The 19,168-nt window shown below is 38.0% G+C and overlaps 4 protein-coding genes across 5 annotated transcripts; 3 read left to right on the top strand and 1 right to left on the bottom strand.

The window, feature by feature from the left end:
- Window positions 1-97: 97 nt before the first annotated feature.
- LOC144088903 (ferritin, middle subunit) lies at window positions 98-1,500 on the top strand. Its single transcript, XM_077619634.1, has 4 exons — window positions 98-383; window positions 689-835; window positions 909-1,034; window positions 1,143-1,500. Exons 1-4 carry the CDS (start codon window positions 282-284, stop codon window positions 1,296-1,298), a joined length of 531 nt encoding a protein of 176 aa, XP_077475760.1. The 5' UTR covers window positions 98-281; the 3' UTR covers window positions 1,299-1,500.
- Window positions 1,501-2,855: 1,355 nt separating this feature from the next.
- Window positions 2,856-4,302, top strand: LOC144088899 (ferritin, middle subunit). The gene is made up of 4 exons (XM_077619627.1): window positions 2,856-3,188; window positions 3,492-3,638; window positions 3,711-3,836; window positions 3,945-4,302. The coding sequence occupies exons 1-4, from the start codon at window positions 3,087-3,089 to the stop codon at window positions 4,098-4,100; spliced, it is 531 nt and encodes a 176-aa protein (XP_077475753.1). The 5' UTR covers window positions 2,856-3,086; the 3' UTR covers window positions 4,101-4,302.
- Window positions 4,303-4,920: 618 nt separating this feature from the next.
- syt5a (synaptotagmin Va) lies at window positions 4,921-10,939 on the top strand. 2 transcript variants are annotated; one of them, XM_077619581.1, is made up of 10 exons: window positions 4,921-5,029; window positions 6,613-6,773; window positions 7,582-7,596; window positions 8,033-8,214; window positions 8,302-8,388; window positions 8,464-8,631; window positions 8,707-8,874; window positions 9,208-9,325; window positions 9,494-9,627; window positions 9,707-10,939. In XM_077619581.1, exons 2-10 carry the CDS (start codon window positions 6,620-6,622, stop codon window positions 9,914-9,916), a joined length of 1,236 nt encoding a protein of 411 aa, XP_077475707.1. In that variant the 5' UTR covers window positions 4,921-5,029; window positions 6,613-6,619; the 3' UTR covers window positions 9,917-10,939. The 2 variants fall into 2 exon arrangements, with proteins under 2 accessions (XP_077475707.1, XP_077475708.1); XM_077619582.1 differs by lacking the exon at window positions 7,582-7,596.
- Window positions 10,940-11,421: 482 nt separating this feature from the next.
- On the bottom strand, window positions 11,422-18,954 carry tnnt1 (troponin T type 1 (skeletal, slow)). Its single transcript, XM_077618953.1, has 13 exons — window positions 18,734-18,954; window positions 16,391-16,418; window positions 16,287-16,303; window positions 15,461-15,580; window positions 14,785-14,806; window positions 14,399-14,459; window positions 14,127-14,243; window positions 13,504-13,581; window positions 13,215-13,328; window positions 13,022-13,131; window positions 11,980-12,070; window positions 11,700-11,740; window positions 11,422-11,588 (listed from the first exon to the last, which is right to left on the bottom strand). Exons 2-13 carry the CDS (start codon window positions 16,414-16,416, stop codon window positions 11,543-11,545), a joined length of 843 nt encoding a protein of 280 aa, XP_077475079.1. The 5' UTR covers window positions 16,417-16,418; window positions 18,734-18,954; the 3' UTR covers window positions 11,422-11,542.
- Between the last annotated feature and the right edge of the window lie 214 nt (window positions 18,955-19,168).

Genomic DNA, 19,168 nt, shown 5'->3' with positions numbered 1-19,168 from the left:
TGCCGAGTCAGGCTGACTGAAAAGTCATCATCATGTGACATTTGCCAGTGACGCCATATCCGGTTGGAGTGGTATAAAAACCACGGGCCCCGTTATTCATCACAACCTGCCCAAGGGAGACGGCTAGGAGTTCTTGCTTCAACAGTGATTGAACGGAACTTTTGCTTCGACCAGTATCGATTGACTTTGGAACAGTAAGATTGTACTTAGACTACCATATACCTCGACGAAAAGTCTATTTTTCTACTTTTTGTAAGAAAAGACCGAATACACCAGCGAATATGGACTCTCAAGTGCGTCAGAACTACCATCGCGACTGCGAGGCCGCCATTAACCGAATGGTGAACATGGAGCTTTTTGCTTCATACACTTACACTTCAATGGTAAGCGAAACGTCCATTTTTACACACGTTCTACGCAATTTAAATGTTATTTGTTCCTTTTGTTAGACAATTAACAATTTTCTACCTTTTCAAAACATGACACATAACTACTTTGAGATCCTTAATTTCGATTGTGTTGTGAGTCACTGGGACGCCCGTTATCTTTTGTCGGCCATTTTGTGTCGGTGCTATTCGTTTTGCATGACTAGTCGGACCCGTCTTTGTATTTACGAGTATTCATTTACTTTCCTATGTATGTACATAGTTCCAATTTTACGTGCAAATGCTCTTTCTTTCATCACTAGGCCTATTACTTCTCACGAGACGATGTAGCCCTGCCAGGCTTTTCCCATTTCTTCAAGGAGAACAGTGAGGAAGAGAGGGAGCATGCCGAGAAGCTGCTTTCCTTCCAGAACCAAAGAGGTGGACGCATCTTCCTCCAGGATGTCAAAGTATGTGTATCCCACAAACTTTTGTCATAATGTGCTGAGGTTTTGTTTTATTAACTGGTGCTTTATCTTGTAGAAACCAGAGAAGGATGAATGGGGCAGTGGTCTTGAGGCTATGCAGTGTGCCCTTCAGTTGGAGAAAAATGTCAACCAGGCACTCTTGGAATTGCACAGGCTGGCTTCTGATCACGTGGACCCCCATGTAAGAGTTTAAGGAAGCGACTCATTTGATTTTAGATGTCTGGGCTGGGCTTTTTGGCCTCTCTCAGATAACTGACTTGATTGTTTCCTGTCCTTTTGGTGTCCATAGCTGTGCGATTTCTTGGAAAGCCACTACTTGAACGAGCAGGTGGAGGCCATTAAGAAGTTGGGTGACTACATCAGCAACCTGAGCCGCATGAATGCTCAAACTGACAAGATGGCTGAATACCTGTTTGACAAGCATACTCTTGGTGGCAAGAGCTAAATGCAAATGGTCTACCTTTTTTGAGCGGGCCTTCTATATTAATCCAAATGGCCGCTGGCATTCACTTTTGTCACTACACCAACTGCCTTATCTGGTTAACATAATTAATTTACCATGTTTTGTGGTTTAAAATACTGAACTACATTGCTACCAAATGCATATTTGTGGCTGTTAGAAACACTGAATAAACACTTGAGCTGGACATGAGGCTTTGTCTATTTCTCCTGTAACTTGTCATATACAAAAAGAGGTTTTGAACATACTTTACTGGTCAATGAACACATCATTTCCTTTTTCTATTATGATTTGGCAAAGTACAAAATGCATTAGTAAAGTCAACTTATCTGAATGTATTTGTGACTCTTGAGCTCTGGAAGTACAAATGCAAGTTTGCTCCTGTATTCCTTGGAGTTGTAGCTGTAAAATGACTTTCCTGTTAATTGCATAGGCATGGCCTGTAAGGCAATCAAGGTGAGGGGAAACCACAACACACTACATCTAATTGAATGGGATGACTGCTCAAATTCAGCCTAAGACTCTTGGTATGCCAATATGTATAGCATGCAAATCACTTGTATATACTTAACCGTTCTGTAATGTGTAAAATGTGTTGTGCATGAAAACAAAAAAACGCTTGAATGGTTTTTTCCCCTCAAATCTTTGCTTTTAAGCGTCTGTCTTGAATTAATATATACCATCTCTTGTTTTACTTTGAGATGCCTGACACTGAATTGGAGCCTTAAAACCAAATGTGTTGTTCAGAGTGGCCAGTAAGTATAGTTGGCAGTGAGGGATAATGGGGAGATTAAAAGAGACGAAGGGGAGGGGCAGAGTTGTGGGACATCCCTTTAGTCAACATTGTTGGGTTGGAGCTCAATACATTTGGATGCATTATACCATTAATCTTGAAAGAACTGAGAAAAGAAAGGTAAGTCATTTGCACTGCATTCATACAACCACAGCCCATAGGAAATATAGTACTGCAAAGTATTTTTTATATTATTTCTAATGTTTGGGAACATTTAAAGCAGGAATGATGTAATAATATTTGCCTTTTGCTCAAAATAAACACCACATCTTTTTTTCTTCCAATTGTAGGCCTGATAATGAAGCAGTGATGTAATAAAAATGTCATTTTTTTGTTTTGTTTTTGTTCATTAGAAAGACTTCTTGAGCAAGAGAAATGTGCATGTTTTGCAGTTTGGTACCAAAGGTTATGTAACATGGGAGAAAAAATGTAACCCCTTGATTTACGTTTGACTAATATAAATAAAACATTGAATGAAGATATAAGTTAAAATGGGGGAAAAAATGAATCATTTGAACAACTTTTTGGTGAATTAGCCTCCAGTTTCATAAAGTTTACTATACTTTACACCTGTTTTCCAGATCTCCCTCCTCTACCACACCTGAATCAAATGATCAACTAATCCGCAAGCAGTTCAGAAGCTTCATGCCAATCCCGATTATTTGATTCAGGTGTTTTGATGGAGGGTCTCTCGAGATTTGCCGAGTCAGGCTGACTGAAAAGTCATCCTCACGTGACATTTGCCAGTGACGCCATATCCGGTTGGAGTGGTATAAAAACCACGGGCCCCGTTATTCATCACAACCTGCCCAAGGGAGACGGCTAGAAGTTCTTGCTTCAACAGTGATTGAACGGAACTTTTGCTTCGACCAGTATAGATTGACTTTCGAACAGTAAGCTTGTACTTAGACTACCATATACCTCGACGAAAAGTCTATTTTTCTACTTTTTGTAAGAAAAGACCGAATACACCAGCGAATATGGAGTCTCAAGTGCGTCAGAACTACCATCGCGACTGCGAGGCCGCCATTAACCGAATGGTGAACATGGAGCTTTTTGCTTCATACACTTACACTTCAATGGTAATCGAAACGTCCATTTTTACACGTTCTACGCAATTTAAATGTTATTTGTTCCTTTTGTTAGACAATTACCAATTTTCTACCTTTTCAAAACATGACACATAACTACTTGGAGATCCTTAATTTCGATTTTGTTGTGAATCACTGGGACGCCCGTTATCTTTTGTCGGCCATTTTGTGTCGGTGCTATTCGTTTTGCATGACTAGTCGGACCCGTCTTTGTATTTACGAGTATTCATTTACTTTCCTATGTATGTACATATTTCCCATTTTTACGTGCAAATGCTTTTCTTTCATCACTAGGCCTATTACTTCTCACGAGACGATGTAGCCCTGCCAGGCTTTTCCCATTTCTTCAAGGAGAACAGTGAGGAAGAGAGGGAGCATGCCGAGAAGCTGCTTTCCTTCCAGAACCAAAGAGGTGGACGCATCTTCCTCCAGGATGTCAAAGTATGTGTATCCCACAAACTTTTGTCATAATGTGCTATGGTTTGTTTTATTAACTGGTGCTTTATCTTGTAGAAACCAGAGAAGGATGAATGGGGCAGTGGTCTTGAGGCTATGCAGTGTGCCCTTCAGTTGGAGAAAAATGTCAACCAGGCACTCTTGGAATTGCACAGGCTGGCTTCTGATCACGTGGACCCCCATGTAAGAGTTTAAGGAAGCGACTCATTGGATTTTAGATGTCTGGGATGGTCTTTTTGGCCTCTCTCAGATAACTGACTTGATTGTTTCCTGTCCTTTTGGTGTCCATAGCTGTGCGATTTCTTGGAAAGCCACTACTTGAACGAGCAGGTGGAGGCCATTAAGAAGTTGGGTGACTACATCAGCAACCTGAGCCGCATGAATGCTCAAACTGACAAGATGGCTGAATACCTGTTTGACAAGCATACTCTGGGTGGCAAGAGCTAAATGCAAATGCAAACCTTTTTTCGAGCGGGCCTTCTATATTAATCCAAAAGGCCGCTGGCATTCACTTTTGTCACTACACCAACTGCCTTATCTGGTTAACATAATTAATTTACCATGTTTTGTGGTTTAAAATGCTAAACTACATTGCTACCAAATGCATATTTGTGGCTGTTAGAAACACTGAATAAACACTTGAGCTGGACATGAGGCTTTGTCTATTTTTCTCCTGTAACTTGTCATATACAAGAGGTTTTGAACATGCTTTACTGGTCAATGAATCCCCATTATTTCCTTTTTCTATTATGATTTGGCAAAGTACAAAAAGCATTAGTGAAGTTAACTGATCTGGATTCTGAATGTATTTGACTTGTGAGCTCTGAAAGTACAAATGCAGACTTGCTCCTGTATTCCTTGGAGTTGTAAAATGACTTTCCTGTTAATTGCATATGCATGGCCTGTAAGGCAATCAAGGTGAGAGGGATGACTACAACACACTATTGAACATTTAATTAAATGGGATGGACTGCTCAAATTCAGCCTAAGACTTTTGGTAGGCCAATATGTATGGCACACAAATCACTTGTATAGACATTAACATTTCTGTAATGTGTAACATGTCTTGTGCATGAAAAAAACAGCTTGAATTGTTTTTCACTCCCAAATCTTTGCTTTTTGTGTCAGTCTTGAATTAATATATATCATCTCTTGTTTTAATTTGAGATGCTTGACACTAAATTGGAGCCTTAAACCCAAATGTGTTCAGTGTGGCCAGTAAGTATAGTTGGCAGTGAGGGATAATGGGGAGATTAAAAGAGACGAAGGGGAGGGACAGAGTTGTGGGACATCTCTTTAGTCAACATTGTTGGGTTGGAGCTCAATACATTTGGATGCATTATACCATTAATCTTGAAAGAACTGAGAAAAGAAAGGTAAGTCATTTGCACTGCATTCATACAACCACAGCCCATAGGAAATATAGTACTGCAAAGTATTTTTTATATTATTTCCAATGTTTGAAAAGTATTGACTAAATACCACAATAATAATCAACATTAAAATAGCAAAATGTAGGCCTAAGTGTTCATTGCAACCTGTATTTATCATTAGAAGCCACTATAATATTTTGGACAATTTAAAACTTAAATTAAGTCAAAGAAAAGTTGCACTTAAATGGATTTTTAAAAAAGTAAAACAATTAGTTCTTTCAGATTAATTATTAAATGTCTTAAAGCAGAGGTGGCCAAGTCCGGGCTTTGAGAGCCTCAATCCAGTCTGTCTTTCATATCTCCCTCCTCTACCACACCTGAATCAAATCATCAACTCATCAATGAGCTGTCCAGAAGCATCATGCCAATCTCGATTATTTGATTCAGGTGTGTTGGTGGAGGGAGACATGGAAAACAGACTGGATAGGGGCTCTCAAGGACCAGAATTGGCCACCCCTGTCTTAAACTATGCTTTCAGTTGCCTGTGCTTGAAATGTCAAAAATATATATCCTTTACACATGTTTTTTAAAAAGAAAATGAAACAGTCTGTATTTATTGTTTATTATCCTATCGTATTTTATGTTAACTCATTGACTGCCACTGACGGTGATAGACGTCCTATCCATTTGAATCCATCTAGCTATCCTCCCCATTCAAATGGATTGAACGTCTGTCCACTAGTGACAAAGCCATTTTAATTCACAGCGGAAAGCTAAAAATAGACACATGATTCGACATCTATGATTGTTAATGGCACCAAAAGAGTTCAATATTCTACATAGCTGTTATAATTACATTATTTTACTTGCTACCAGCTAGGTCCGAGTACTGCTTGTGGTACACGTACTACATTTTGAGAATCACTACTATCACTACATCACAAATTGTATCATTTCTACTTTAAAAATGAATTGAAAAGTCATGGAATCCTCACACACACACACACACACACACACGCACAGTCCAATAATCTGTTTATGCAGTTGCAGGAGATAAAATGGGCCAGATGTCATGAAACAAATTTGACATGTAAGTGATGAGGCCAGTCTCATTGTCACGATGTGATTGGTCACGAGGTAGAAGGATTACTGGGAGGTCGAGAGAGAAGCATCCAAAAGAGGAGGAGACTCAGAGATGGAAGGGAAAAACTGTGCTTAATTTGTTTAAACCCTGGGATTTTGGGATTACCTTGGTGACTTAATCTTGTTACAATACCGCCGCAGAGTGAAACGCGGGGACATCTACTTTGACTCGTTATTGACTGCTGAATTGCCTAAATTTATGGTCTGAAATTCACACAGATTGTTTTGGATTGATGTTAAATCATGAACCTTTGGGATTTGTATTATTTATTGAAACTTGAACAATAATGTTGCATGTGAAGTCATTAAATGTCAGCAATAGTAGGAGTCAATAGCTGTCCCATTAAAGGTGCATGTGAAATACATTCCATCCTGAGAAAATGCTCTGAATATGAGAGTAATATTTCAGCAGCACGCATCTAAAACTAAGTGTATTTCTGCAGAGCAATAATGCGATTGCTCAACATGGCGGAGGCACGAGTCCGCAGGGCAGCGGAGGAGGAAAGCAAGGAGCCCCCGGCGCCCCCGCCTCCCTCACATCATTCTAACCATCAGTTTGCAAGCATGAAGAACAAGTTTTTCAATGAACTCACTCACTTGCCCAGTAAGTGAACACAAATATTGTATTTGGATGAAGTATCGAAGCATTTGTGTCCCAAGCAGAAATAAGAAGAAAAAAATTACATTTTTATCCATGCTCCATGTATTAGACACAAAGATGATATTTAAAAAAATGTATGATAAATAAATTAATATTTTTGTTGTATAACATGATGCTTTTGCTATACATCCCTTGGGAGTTGGTCACATTTCTGGCTCTTATTTCCTCATAAATTGAAATTAAATCTGATTCAATACTAACTTTATTGGCAAATGGTACAGAAACTACTTAATTTGTTAGTAAGTAGTCTTAATAGTTGATGTTTTTCAAAACCATAAATAGATTTATTGGTCACATTTCCATTGCATGCAAAAAATAATGAGAAAAACTACTATTTTATATTGTGCATTTTGAGTACTTGGATTGGACATCTACAAATGACAAACTCATTTAAATTCAAAGCAGAAGGCTGAAAGGAGACATATGATTGGACTTCGATCTTCATCCATGGTACTGAAAGTGTTAACATGTTAATTTTCTCTCCATGATTCAATTTATACTGAGGATTATTGTCTTTGTAAAGGCAGAATTCATTCTCTATTTCTTGTTTTCATCCGTTTTCTTGCCTTTTCACTATTGTTAATTTTTTTTTATATCAGGGGTCCCCAAGCCTTTTTGCTCCTAGAGCTACTTTTAAAGGACCCAACCTCACGATTGATGTATTGAGCACCCGATTTACCATTCAACCATTTTGAGTCATATCACTTGCCATTTGTTTGTCTCATGTTTCTTTCTCACTTTGTCTACACAGACCATAAACTCAATTGTAAGTACCAGTTCAAATCCATATTAGTAGGTCGAATGTGGCAAAAAGCTGATGGTAGAATGGTAGTGCAATAGTAGTCAATGTTTTTAATTCATTTATATTTACAACACACTTGCTAGTATATAACTGTTGTTGTCAGCTTTAGTAAATTACATAGTAGAAAGTTGGATGCCAAGTAATTAATGCTGACAGGTTAGTTTGCTTATTACTCAGTTCCCCACTACAGATCATTAAAATTAAAATTGCTTGTTACATTGTGTCCCTTTGGCTAATAGATATATTGAGGTTACAATTGTACTTATTTCCGAACTTATGTACAACAGCCTTGATGTACGGTATCAGTTGATGCCGATATTGTACCAATACCATGGTTTTTGGAAAAAAGGGAGTAAACTAGAAGGGGCTAAACATGCATATTCTGATGATCTTTTTCAAGTGCCCATGTGGGCAGTTGGTGCCATTGTGGTGGTTGTCCTCACCCTCATTGCCTGCATGGGATTTTGCATCTACAAAAAGTGCTTCAACAAGGGTAAGAAGACCAAGAAGGTTAGAGAAAGAAAAGGTGGTCGAGGACGCAAGAAGAAGGACAAGGATGGAGAGGACGGAGAACAAAAGAAGGTGAAAAATGACGATACATAAAAAATATTTTTTTTTGCTTTTGTGTTGTGCCTCCATACTTACTGTAGATCCCATTTGTTCTTCTAGGAAGGAGAAGAAGGTAAAGAAGAAGAGGAGAAAGAAAACTTTGGAAAGTTGGAGTACAGTTTGGATTATAATTTCACTGATAATCAGGTATTGTTTTACCCCTATATCTTCAATCACATTTCTACATTTGTCTAATATAATTGCTTCTTTTGTTCCTATTAGCTGATAGTAGGCATCCTGCAGGCTCAGGATCTGGCAGCCATGGACATGGGCGGGACTTCAGACCCGTACGTTAAAGTATACATGCTGCCGGACAAAAAGAAAAAGTTTGAGACCAAAGTCCAGAGAAAGAACCTCTGTCCGGTTTTTAATGAGACCTTCATCTTCAAGGTGTGGCACGCAGGATGAAAATATTCCGGGTTTCAAATTGTTAATGTACATCAACTTTTCTACTCACCCTTCCAGATACCCTACACAGAATTGGGTGGTCAGACGCTGGTGCTTCAAGTTTTTGACTTTGACCGCTTTGGCAAACATGATGTCATTGGTGAGATCAAAATTCCCATGAACAGCGTGGACCTCGCTCAACCCATACACGAATGGAAAGATTTAATTGGAGGAGAAAAAGAGGAGGTGAGTTTGTTTGCATTTTCTTGTTTTGGCTAGAAGTCACAGTCCAAGAAAAATATTGCGGAGGCAAAGGTGAACAATGGGAATAAAATCTGTGCAATGATCTGGAACGGGCTGTCCATGAATGGAAACCATCAAAACTATGGGAGATGATTTGTAAGGACGAAAGCTCCATAGTACCTGTATCCACAAACCCAATGTAAATCATGGGAAATGTCTAGAAGCTGTACAAATGTAGTATTTGCTTACATACTGGTACTCATTAGTCAGTAGGGGTTAAAACAAGTGCAGCCTAATCTTTTCCATGTTGTTGTATTTTTCTTCATACATATAAAGCAAGAGAAGCTAGGAGACATCTGCATTTCGCTCCGCTACGTCCCCACAGCTGGCAAGCTAACCGTGAACATCATGGAAGCGAAGAACTTGAAAAAGATGGATGTTGGCGGATTGTCTGGTAAGAGCCAATTGCACACGCAAAACACTATGAAGAAGATACATACATAATATCATTACATAGTTACAGATTTTCCAAAATGTCCAAAAAGTACTGCAGATGCACATAGTCTTGTTGTTAATGACCAAGACCAATGATTGCCCCATTTTATCTATCCCCCTGTTCCAGACCCATTTGTGAAAGTGGTGCTGCAGCACAACGGAAAGCGCCTGAAGAAGAAGAAGACGTCAGTGAAACAAAACACACTAAATCCATACTTCAATGAGAGCTTTAGCTTTGAGATTCCCTTCTCTCAGATTCAGGTGGGCAAATACTTAACATTATTCTGTCATAATTCAAAGTTCTATTTCAGCACTTACAGTATTCTGTTCAATCCTACAGAAAGTTCAGGTGATCATCACAGTGTACGACTACGACAAACTAGGAAGTAACGACCCCATCGGCAAGTGCTGGATCGGTTACGGTGCCTCAGGTGTCGGTCTGCGCCACTGGTCCGACATGTTAGCCAATCCGCGACGTCCGGTAGCTCAGTGGCACGTACTGCAAACAGAGGAAGAGGTTGATGCTGCTCTCAAGGCTCCTATTCGCTAAACTAACGAGGGGAACTGAAATCATATGCCCTGCAAATTGACACTGACTCATTCATGTGCAGTGGCTTGCATAAAGATTCAATCCAGTTGAACCTTTTTACTCTTAAAGTGACATTTCAGTGTAGGAAAATGCTTTGAAATGGCTGACATCGACAATGTCCATGTTTGTGTATTACATCCTGCCTGATTATAAGGAAGAATGTTCCGCTGAGTGTCAGTTTCATATTGTGGAGTATATTTTTAATTATGTAGTCTGTTTTGAAGATGTGCATTGACACTTTTTAGTGGCACTCGTTAAATACAATTATTTATATTTTTTATTCAAAAAAGAAAATGCAATTTTAGTGTAATTTAGGTGCCATAACGGAAGTTTATTTCACATGGAAATCTCCCCAAATCAACAGGAACTGATTACAAATGAGGACAATTCACCTGTAAATGACCCCCCAAAAAACAGCAAGTGGCATAAATTAACAGGAAATCCACCTGGACTGCCCCCAAAATCAACAGGAAATTTAGGGAAATGTCCCGAAGTTATCAGGAAGTGACTAAAATGAACAGAAAGGCAGCAGAAAATAACCAAAATCAAAAGTAAGCACCCAAATTAAACAGTAACCTGCAACTGAATCAACAGGAAGTAATCTAAAACTAAAAATAAGTGATGCTTAAATGCAACAAAATCAACAGAATGTGGGCCAAGGGAGTTAACTAACCTGCAGGAAGAAGCATCCACAATTTCTCCAGAAATGGCATTGAAGTTGTACTAAATAGTCTTATTTTTTTGATTAACCAAATCAATGTAAAAAAAAATACAATAATATAATTATGTGATAATAATGATCCAAATAGTTACTTGCCCTTCAAAGAGTTAAAGATATCTTTGTATTAGGTATGACTTCCCTAATGTTTACCTAGCATGTAAAAGTGTTTTGTTTTTGATAGTGTGTTTGTCTGTACATGTTTAATATGATGTAAATGTGAATAAAACATCAGAGGAAGTTAATATCTCTAACAAATCCAGTAACAGAGGTCTCTCTCTATGTTTCTCTTTAAATCTTTCGGTGCCGTTGACGCTGATAGACGTCCAATCACGTATTTCTTTCATCATTCTGCTGTGAATTTAAATGACTATCCTCTGGTAGAGTAGTCAATGGCAGCCAATGATTAAAAATGACCATTTCCAAGGGTTTTATTGTTTTATTGTCTGCAGTAGGGTGTTGCAAGGAGTTAAAGGCTGGATTAAGTGAGTGCCGTCTCTAGTCCTTGTGTCACGCAGTTGAGCAAACATGAGATGGGAATTAAAGAGGTTGCCGGCACGTTGAGGCTAGGTCACAAACACATTGAAATTCACAGCAGAAGTAAAATAACTTCTGTCAGGAAATGGTGACTATAATATGGTGTATGATTAAAATTTGTATTGACTATAAGAAAAAAACGTGGATTGTGGAGGTACAAAAACAGATGCTAATTCCAAGAGAGAATGTTGTTTTATTATCATACATTGTCAACAATCGGTTTCAGGCACAGAAAAGCCAAATAGCTCTACAGATTGAGAATTCATGTTCTTGCGTTTCTGTGTACGATGGTAATACTAGAGTTTCGATTTTGGATTCTTCCTTTCACACCTTTACTTCCAGCGGCCACCCACTTTCCCTTTGCCGTGCACCTTTTTGCTGTAACACACAAAGCAAAGTCTAAAGTACAAAAAGACCTGGAAAAACATGCAAGCATGTTTTCATTTTAAAAGAAATCAAACAAACCAAAAAAAAATGAGTACTACTCACAATTTCTGAGCATGTTGGATTCGGTTCAGCAGCACAATAATCTACAAAGCAGCAATAATGTCAATGTCGTTGTCAATGACACTGAGATATTTGAAAGGAGACAATGCTTTGAATTTGGCTGCTTTGGCAAAAGCCTGCTTTCTAAGAGTGCTGCTTTAGTTGGTTGCTTTTATTTGAAAGGTAATACACAAAACCATCATTCATATCAATAGTATTATGATTAGCACTGATGATCAAATTAGAGGAAATATTCTTCAAATCTACCCGGTGATCTGCTCACCTCATATTTCTGGTGCTTCATATGCTCCACATGGTCAAATTTTTCAGACTCCAGTTGATAGATCCAGTTCCACAACTCCTGGGCTCGTTGTCTTTTAGAAAAATAAAAAGAAGTGTTTTATGTTTACTAGGCCTTTGTGCACCATGTACAGGCTCTCTTTCGCTCCATTTCCTATGGCAAAAACTAACTTAACATTTTCAAAATAGTACTTGTGCACAGTTTTTGTCAAACACACATAATTCACATATCAAAACGCAACATTCACAAACTCAAGGTGACCTGGGGTGACCTTCCAAATCATCAGAAAGTGACCCCAGACCAACAGGAAACGAGCAGTACAATGGGGGTGACTCGAAAATTACCTAAATCAGCATGAAATGACCTAATATGTATAGAAGTGAAACCAGAATGTCCTAAAATGTAGAGGAAATGACCAAAAATAACAGGAACTGACCTGTAAGAACCCTAAAATTACAAAGAAGTGGCCCGCAATTACCTCCTTGCCTGCCATTGGCAAGGCTAGACATCAAAATAATTTGAACTGGGATGGTTGGGTATTAATGCTAATATTTCAAAACCATGATGGTGCTGGGAGGGACAAATGAACAAATTAATTTTCTCTTCCCAGTCTAACTGGATTGGACATCAAACACTGTCAATGGCAGCTAATGAGTTAACTAGGAACATGCCCCAAAATTAATCATAATTGAGCAAAAATACAAACATCCACACACAATTTCTCCACTATTTCATACCTGTCAACCTCTGCCGATAACTGCCCTTATAAATGATTATGATTCCCCTTACAACCCCCCCAAAAAACCTTACAAACACCGTACGACTCGTACGACTCGTACGGTGTTTGTAAGGTTTTTTGGGGGGTTTGTAAGGGGAATCATAATCATTTATAAGGGCAGTTATCGGCAGAGGTTGACAGGTATGCTATTTGGACTTTCTAGTATTGCTAAAATTTGAGGTTGTCTCTAATGTGTACTGTGTTTGTTGAAATGCATGAATGACAAATAGAAGCAAGCTGATTTACCTGAGAGAATCTTCTCTCATACATTCAATACCAAGTGATTGACGTCTGTCTGCAAGCGTCTTCTTCTTGATCTCTTTGCCAGTCATACGCTTGCCTTTCCTTGACTCAGCCTAGAAAATACATCAGCAGGCACATAGCTAAAGGTCACTGTCCGAATCATTATGTCATCTCAATTGAGGGCAGAAGAAAATACCTTAGCCAGGAAGCCTCCAAAGTTGGCACCCATGCCAGAAAGTACTTTCTTCTTCTTGGCGTCATCATCTGCCTTTTTCTTGGCTTCTTCCTCCTCTTTCCTTTGACGCTCCTCCTGGCAGATAAAAGTGACGAGATATCATGAAGGAAACTCAGTTAAGTCTTTTCGCACCAAAATTAACTCATCAATCATTCTATCCCCACTAGTCCCTTCAATTCCAAATAGATTGTAAATCAACAGTAATTCTACAATACCATTATAATTACTTATGTTTTTGTGTGCATGTTACCGCAATCCTGTTCTGTCGGTCCTTCTCCTTCTCTGTTCGGACTCTCTGGATTTCTGCACGCTCTGACCGACGGCGCTCCTGTTGATACGAAATAAAACATTCAAATGATATTAGGTTTATTACTTATTCCAGGTATCTAAAATACACACTTGATAACAAGATGCAATATTTCTGCTGTCACAGTGGAGAGAAAATCCCATTCTAAATAGCTCAAAATATGTCTGCTCACCAATGTTCCCTCTAATTTTTTGTTTGTCCGGGCAGAAAGACAACCTCCCTGAGCACACGTGAGCAACATCATCATTGCTCGCTATGGACACACACCAGTATCACACCTGCCATAAGCAGGTGCATGTCTACTGCACATAAATGATTTAGTAATAATAAAATGTAATGATTAATATCTATGAATGGGCGGCCACGCAGATGAGTGGTTCGCGCGTCGACCTCACAGCTAAGAAAAATGGGATTTTATTTTGTGCGCTCCATATGATTTGCTGTGCGCAGAGAAGACGAGAGTAGTGCGCAATTGCGCACGCGCGCAGCTTAGAGGGAACATTGCTGCTCACATCATTTTCTTTGTCATTTTTACCCAATTCACAACTTTTATAAATGGGACTCACAATTCGGTCCTTAAGTCCAATGAGCTCCTCCTCATCCTTCTTCCTTTGTTCGAAGTGGACGTCAATCAGCGTGTGCAGCTCCAGCATGTCTTTCTCCATTCGCTTTCTGTGAATGTCCTGCCAGGACAAATAGCTTTTAAATTACAGTGTGGAACATAAATTCAATAATTAGGAGAATCTTTGCACTTTTTTAAAAGACATAACACCAACAAAAAAATGTCAAGTATTTATTTGCAGGCAGTATATAAATAATTTCTATCAGGTTGACGTACATCAAAATCAACCCGATCTCCTTCAGGAATCTTTGGTGGAGCAATTTGAGATATCATTGGTCTGAAGGAAAAGAAAAAAAACACTTAGACACACAATAGCAGTAAGAAATCAATTTTTAGTCCACTTGTGATCAATTCAATCCATTTCCTCTCTCTTCCCTCTTCCCCTGGGTATATACATAAATATATACATTTTTAAGTAAACAGCTAATTTTCTGCATCTCTATCATTGAGAGAAAAACTAAGTCATTTGCAAATTTGAAAATTGAGCAATTTAACAATATTTTTAAGGAAGTATTTTCTCCTGTTAAAATGCCAACTCTTTTGAGCAGTTTTTACGCTTCAGCAAAATACGGTAAAAGAGAAAGATAACAATATAAACCTACTTTGGTTTGGGACGTTCCTCCTCTGTTGAAAAAAGCAGAGAGAAAAATATTATCCATACAATAATGAGTAAATTACATAAGAGAAATTAAACAGTGACAATTCAAAGAACTAAAATCAGTCTTGTTGACTGACTGACTTCCATTGACGATGCTAGACATCCAAGTCATTTGAAGTGGGAGGGTTGGCATTGAATGAGGTCACACTGCCACCCGTCCACTTCAAATTGACTGGATGTGTACTAGAGATAAACTAGTGATAAACTCATTTAAATTCATAACAGCAGAATGAAAAGCTTGCCAGTGGCGCTATAGGAGTTAAAAATATACCATTTTAAATGAGACAGTTCAAGTTGTGGGATTTAAAAACAACTTCAAATGAACTGTGTTGTATGTAACGGAGACCCAATGTGCAAAAGAACAGATTAAAAAGCTTGTGGGCTGTGGTACTAACAACAAAAACAAAATATGCTTCAGTGCATATAATGCAAATATGGTTTTGAAAATGAAGTAAAGTGCAAAAAACTGAGATTAAACAGTTTTCACAGCACAAAAAACAACACTAACTATTTATATAAGAAAAAAAGACAGTAGAAAAACTTGGTACATTATTTCCCAATCCTGAGCATATACAGTATACAGGATGATGTCATATTGCCACTTGACGCCCTGACATTACCTGCTTCATCCTCGTACACCTGTGCCTCTTCCTCCTCCTCCTCTTCCTCATCTACAGCTTGTTGCTCATATTCCTCCTCCTCGTCCACCTCTTGATGTGAATAATGCTGTTCTTCCTCCTCTGGCAAGACAAGACAGATTCATGATTCTAATCACGCCTAAGTATTTTGATAATAAACCTTTTACAGGGCATTTATTGGTTGCCATTGACGGTGCTAGATGTCCAATTACATCCAATGCATTTGGACAGAGTGGCTGGCTGCGATGATGGCTAGTAAATATCCTGGTGGGACTCAATCCAAATTGAAAATGGGTTGTGGAAGTTAAAAAAATGGTCAATGTCAAGGTTCCAACCTGCAAAGTTGATTTAGGAACAGCATTGATTTAATGTCTATTGCCGTCCATGGCAGGGAATGACTTAATGTGTACCTGTTCTCAAAAGTTTTTTTTAATTTTTTTATTATGAAGAAATGTATTATGATTGTGAAGAATTCAGACTTTCAATGTTCACTAAGATATTTTATTAACTAGTTAAACATAAGACTGTAACTAGATATTAGTAATTATGAAATGAATAGTGTTTTTTTGCCAATGGTGTATTTTAAAATACTGTTTCTAGAATTTGGAATACATTTTCTTCATATTTATTTTAAACACTTATCTAGTTACAGTCTTGTGCTTAATAAAATCCTGAAAATCTAAATAAGTATTGAAGATCTGACTTCTAATTGTTTTGGTGATTTTTTTTTTTACAGCAATTTATATACATTTGCTAAAATGGGTCATAAATGGTGAGCAGATTAATGAACCGATCCTCTGCAACTGACCTTGCTCTTCCTGGTCTCTGCGAAAAGAACAGAGGGAAAAATGTGTGATAAAATGTATAGTATAACCACCACTTATCAAAAAGTCTGAGTAACATCATACTCACTCATATTCCTCCTCTATGTCAGACATGGCTGCAAAAAACACAAGAATATGAATTTATGCAAGCACCAAGCCAACTCAGAAAATTAAAAAGATCAGTTTCAGCAAAATGACTGAAATAATAATTTGCTGTTTGTATGCTAAAGTGTTATATGGCTCTGATTTGCTGTCACATAACTCGCTTTTTTACATCTACACCTTAAAAATATTAGCAGCCGAGACATTTCCACTGTGAATTTAAGTTTATCCCTAGTAGACGTCCAATGGGTTTGAACTTCCCACTTTTAATGGACTAGACCACCTGTGTCAAAGTGGCGGCCCGGGGGCCAAATCTGGCCCGCCGCATCATTTTGTGTGGCCCGGGAAAGTAAATCCTAAGTGCCGACTTTCTGTTTTAGGATCAAATTAAAATAAAGAGTATAGATGTATATTAAATTTCCTGATTTTCCCCCTTTTAAATCAATAATTGTAATTTTTTAATCAATTTTTTCTGTGTTGTTAGTTCAAAAATATTTTTTTTAAATCTAAAAATATATTTTAAAAAGCTAAAATAAACATTGTTTTACATCTATAAAAAACTGAATATTCAGGTTTTTTATTCCAGTTCTTTTAATCCATTTATAAAAAAAATATCTAAATATTATATCTAAAATTGTCCGGCCCACGTGAAATCAAGTTGACGTTAAAGCGGCCCACGAACCAACCCAAGTCTGTCACTCCTGGACTAGACGTTGATTATTTAGCAGGAAATGTAAAGCCGATTGCTTATTATTTCCTTCCTCGGGTTACAAAAAAAATGATGTAGTGGACCAGATCTGACCCCCGGGCCTGGACTTTGACACCAGTTGTCTAATGCTATTTAACTCATTCCGTGAGTATACTATACATGACAATTTATTTATTGATCTATTTATACTCTTAAAACACTTGTCCCCAGTTCCCCTCTTTCCCTACTTGTGAATTACTTTAAATACGCGGCGAGATAATACATGCTGAGGTGGTTCTGGTTATAAATTGTGTCCTCGAGCTGCCATAGTTGTGAGATAAAACAATGCAGAGACAAAGATGGGCTGTGCTGACATCTCCCTGGCAAAGGATTCTGCAAGATTGATGGAAGGACAGCAGGTGAGAATGTGCCAAAGGTTAAACAAAGAGAGGTCGAGTTTCTTTCAGGAATTGCGTTCACTTTTGTCCTTTATTAAACTGTCATGAGAACACCAGAAGCTCATCTTTTAAAGGGGTGAAATCATTTGAGCACGTCTTTCACGTCACCATCAATATCTGATGCTTACTTTAAGAGCTAAAAGGGGAGAGGGAGTGGCAGGCTGAACAAACCAAGGGATTTATGGAGCGCCTGGTTCGTGCAGACACTTAGTGGGGGTTTTATGGTAAGAATTGTAGTCAAGGAAAGTATATTTTTTTGTAGTTTGTCAATAACGCTTCTGTAGGAAAAAAAAGTCTGCACCTAATCTATAAGGAAAGATACATGTCATTTTAGATTATGGCTCCATGTAACCAAAATGTGTTTGAAGCAGATTTATGAACATACTATTGCAAGTTGGCAAAGAGGAAAAATAGTGAAACATTTAACATTTTAACCCTTTATGGAGCACGTAACTATTCTTGGTAAAAAATAAATGAATAAAAAAAAACCTGGAAAAGACCAGGTGCCCACTTATGTGGATATATATAATATTAAGATTTGGTATACAAGTATGGCTCAATTCTAATTAGAAGTATGATACATTTATTTTGTTATCAAGCTTTATTTGTATTTTTTTCTAATACATCAAATGATCGATTAATAAAAATGTCCATAAAAGACAATGAATACAAACATAAATATGGTCTACATTAAAATCTTAATATATGCTAGCATTTAAAGTGCTAACTTGATGTAGTAAACACTGTTTGAACTTGAATGCCTTCCTCAAGAGGTGTTTAGGGGCGAATGGCACTTGGAGCAACTCATAAATCTATAGCTTGCCACATCACAATCACAATAAATGCATCTATAAAATACATACAGTATACATAGATATGTTCAGTCTGACAAATGTTTGGAAACAGGAGAAAAAAAATGATATCAATAAAAATACAATAATTAGTTAGTTAGCCTAACATCATTTTATCCCTGCTATATTTCATCCCATAGTAACTTTTGATGTTACATCAGTGACACATCCATGGAGACCAATGCAGTGAAATTTAAATTTTATTTGCTTGACACATACATATTAATACCCACTCTATACAAAACATATAATAATAACACAGACCATCAATTAGCCGATCTTAAATAATTTACTATCCGAGATAAACAAATAAAAAAGTAAGATGCACAAACCTGTACGAAGATACGGAATCAGATCCGCGCACACGCAGGAGTGTGCCCACTGTACAAAGAAGGGGAGTTTTATAGCAAGGTGGAAACAATGTGTCTGCTCTATGGATGACTAGGTGTAACATGCATTTAAATATGCAGTTCAAAAATAGCTGGAAGCGCATGTGCGAACCCACAGGTGTGCGTGCGGTTAGGGTTGGCAGCCACTGGCGGATTAAGTGGCTGCAAAATGAGCACCCCATGGGATTAAGAGGAACAGTGGGTTGACCTCACAGGACAGGTGGAGCAGGAGTGACTAAATAAAATGGGGAGATGGAAGGGGTGGAGCAGGAGACAGAGCTGGCAGAAAGGCATTAATGGTGAACTGTAGGGCTATTTATATTTATAATTTACAGTGTGCACAAAAGCTTTATTGGACCTGCTGTTATATATTTTTAA

This window comes from Stigmatopora argus, chromosome 14, assembly GCF_051989625.1.
Source record: "Stigmatopora argus isolate UIUO_Sarg chromosome 14, RoL_Sarg_1.0, whole genome shotgun sequence".
NCBI classification, from domain to species: domain Eukaryota; kingdom Metazoa; phylum Chordata; class Actinopteri; order Syngnathiformes; family Syngnathidae; genus Stigmatopora; species Stigmatopora argus.
Note: the sequence above shows the minus strand (reverse complement) of the source record. Positions and strands in the feature narration are given on the sequence as shown.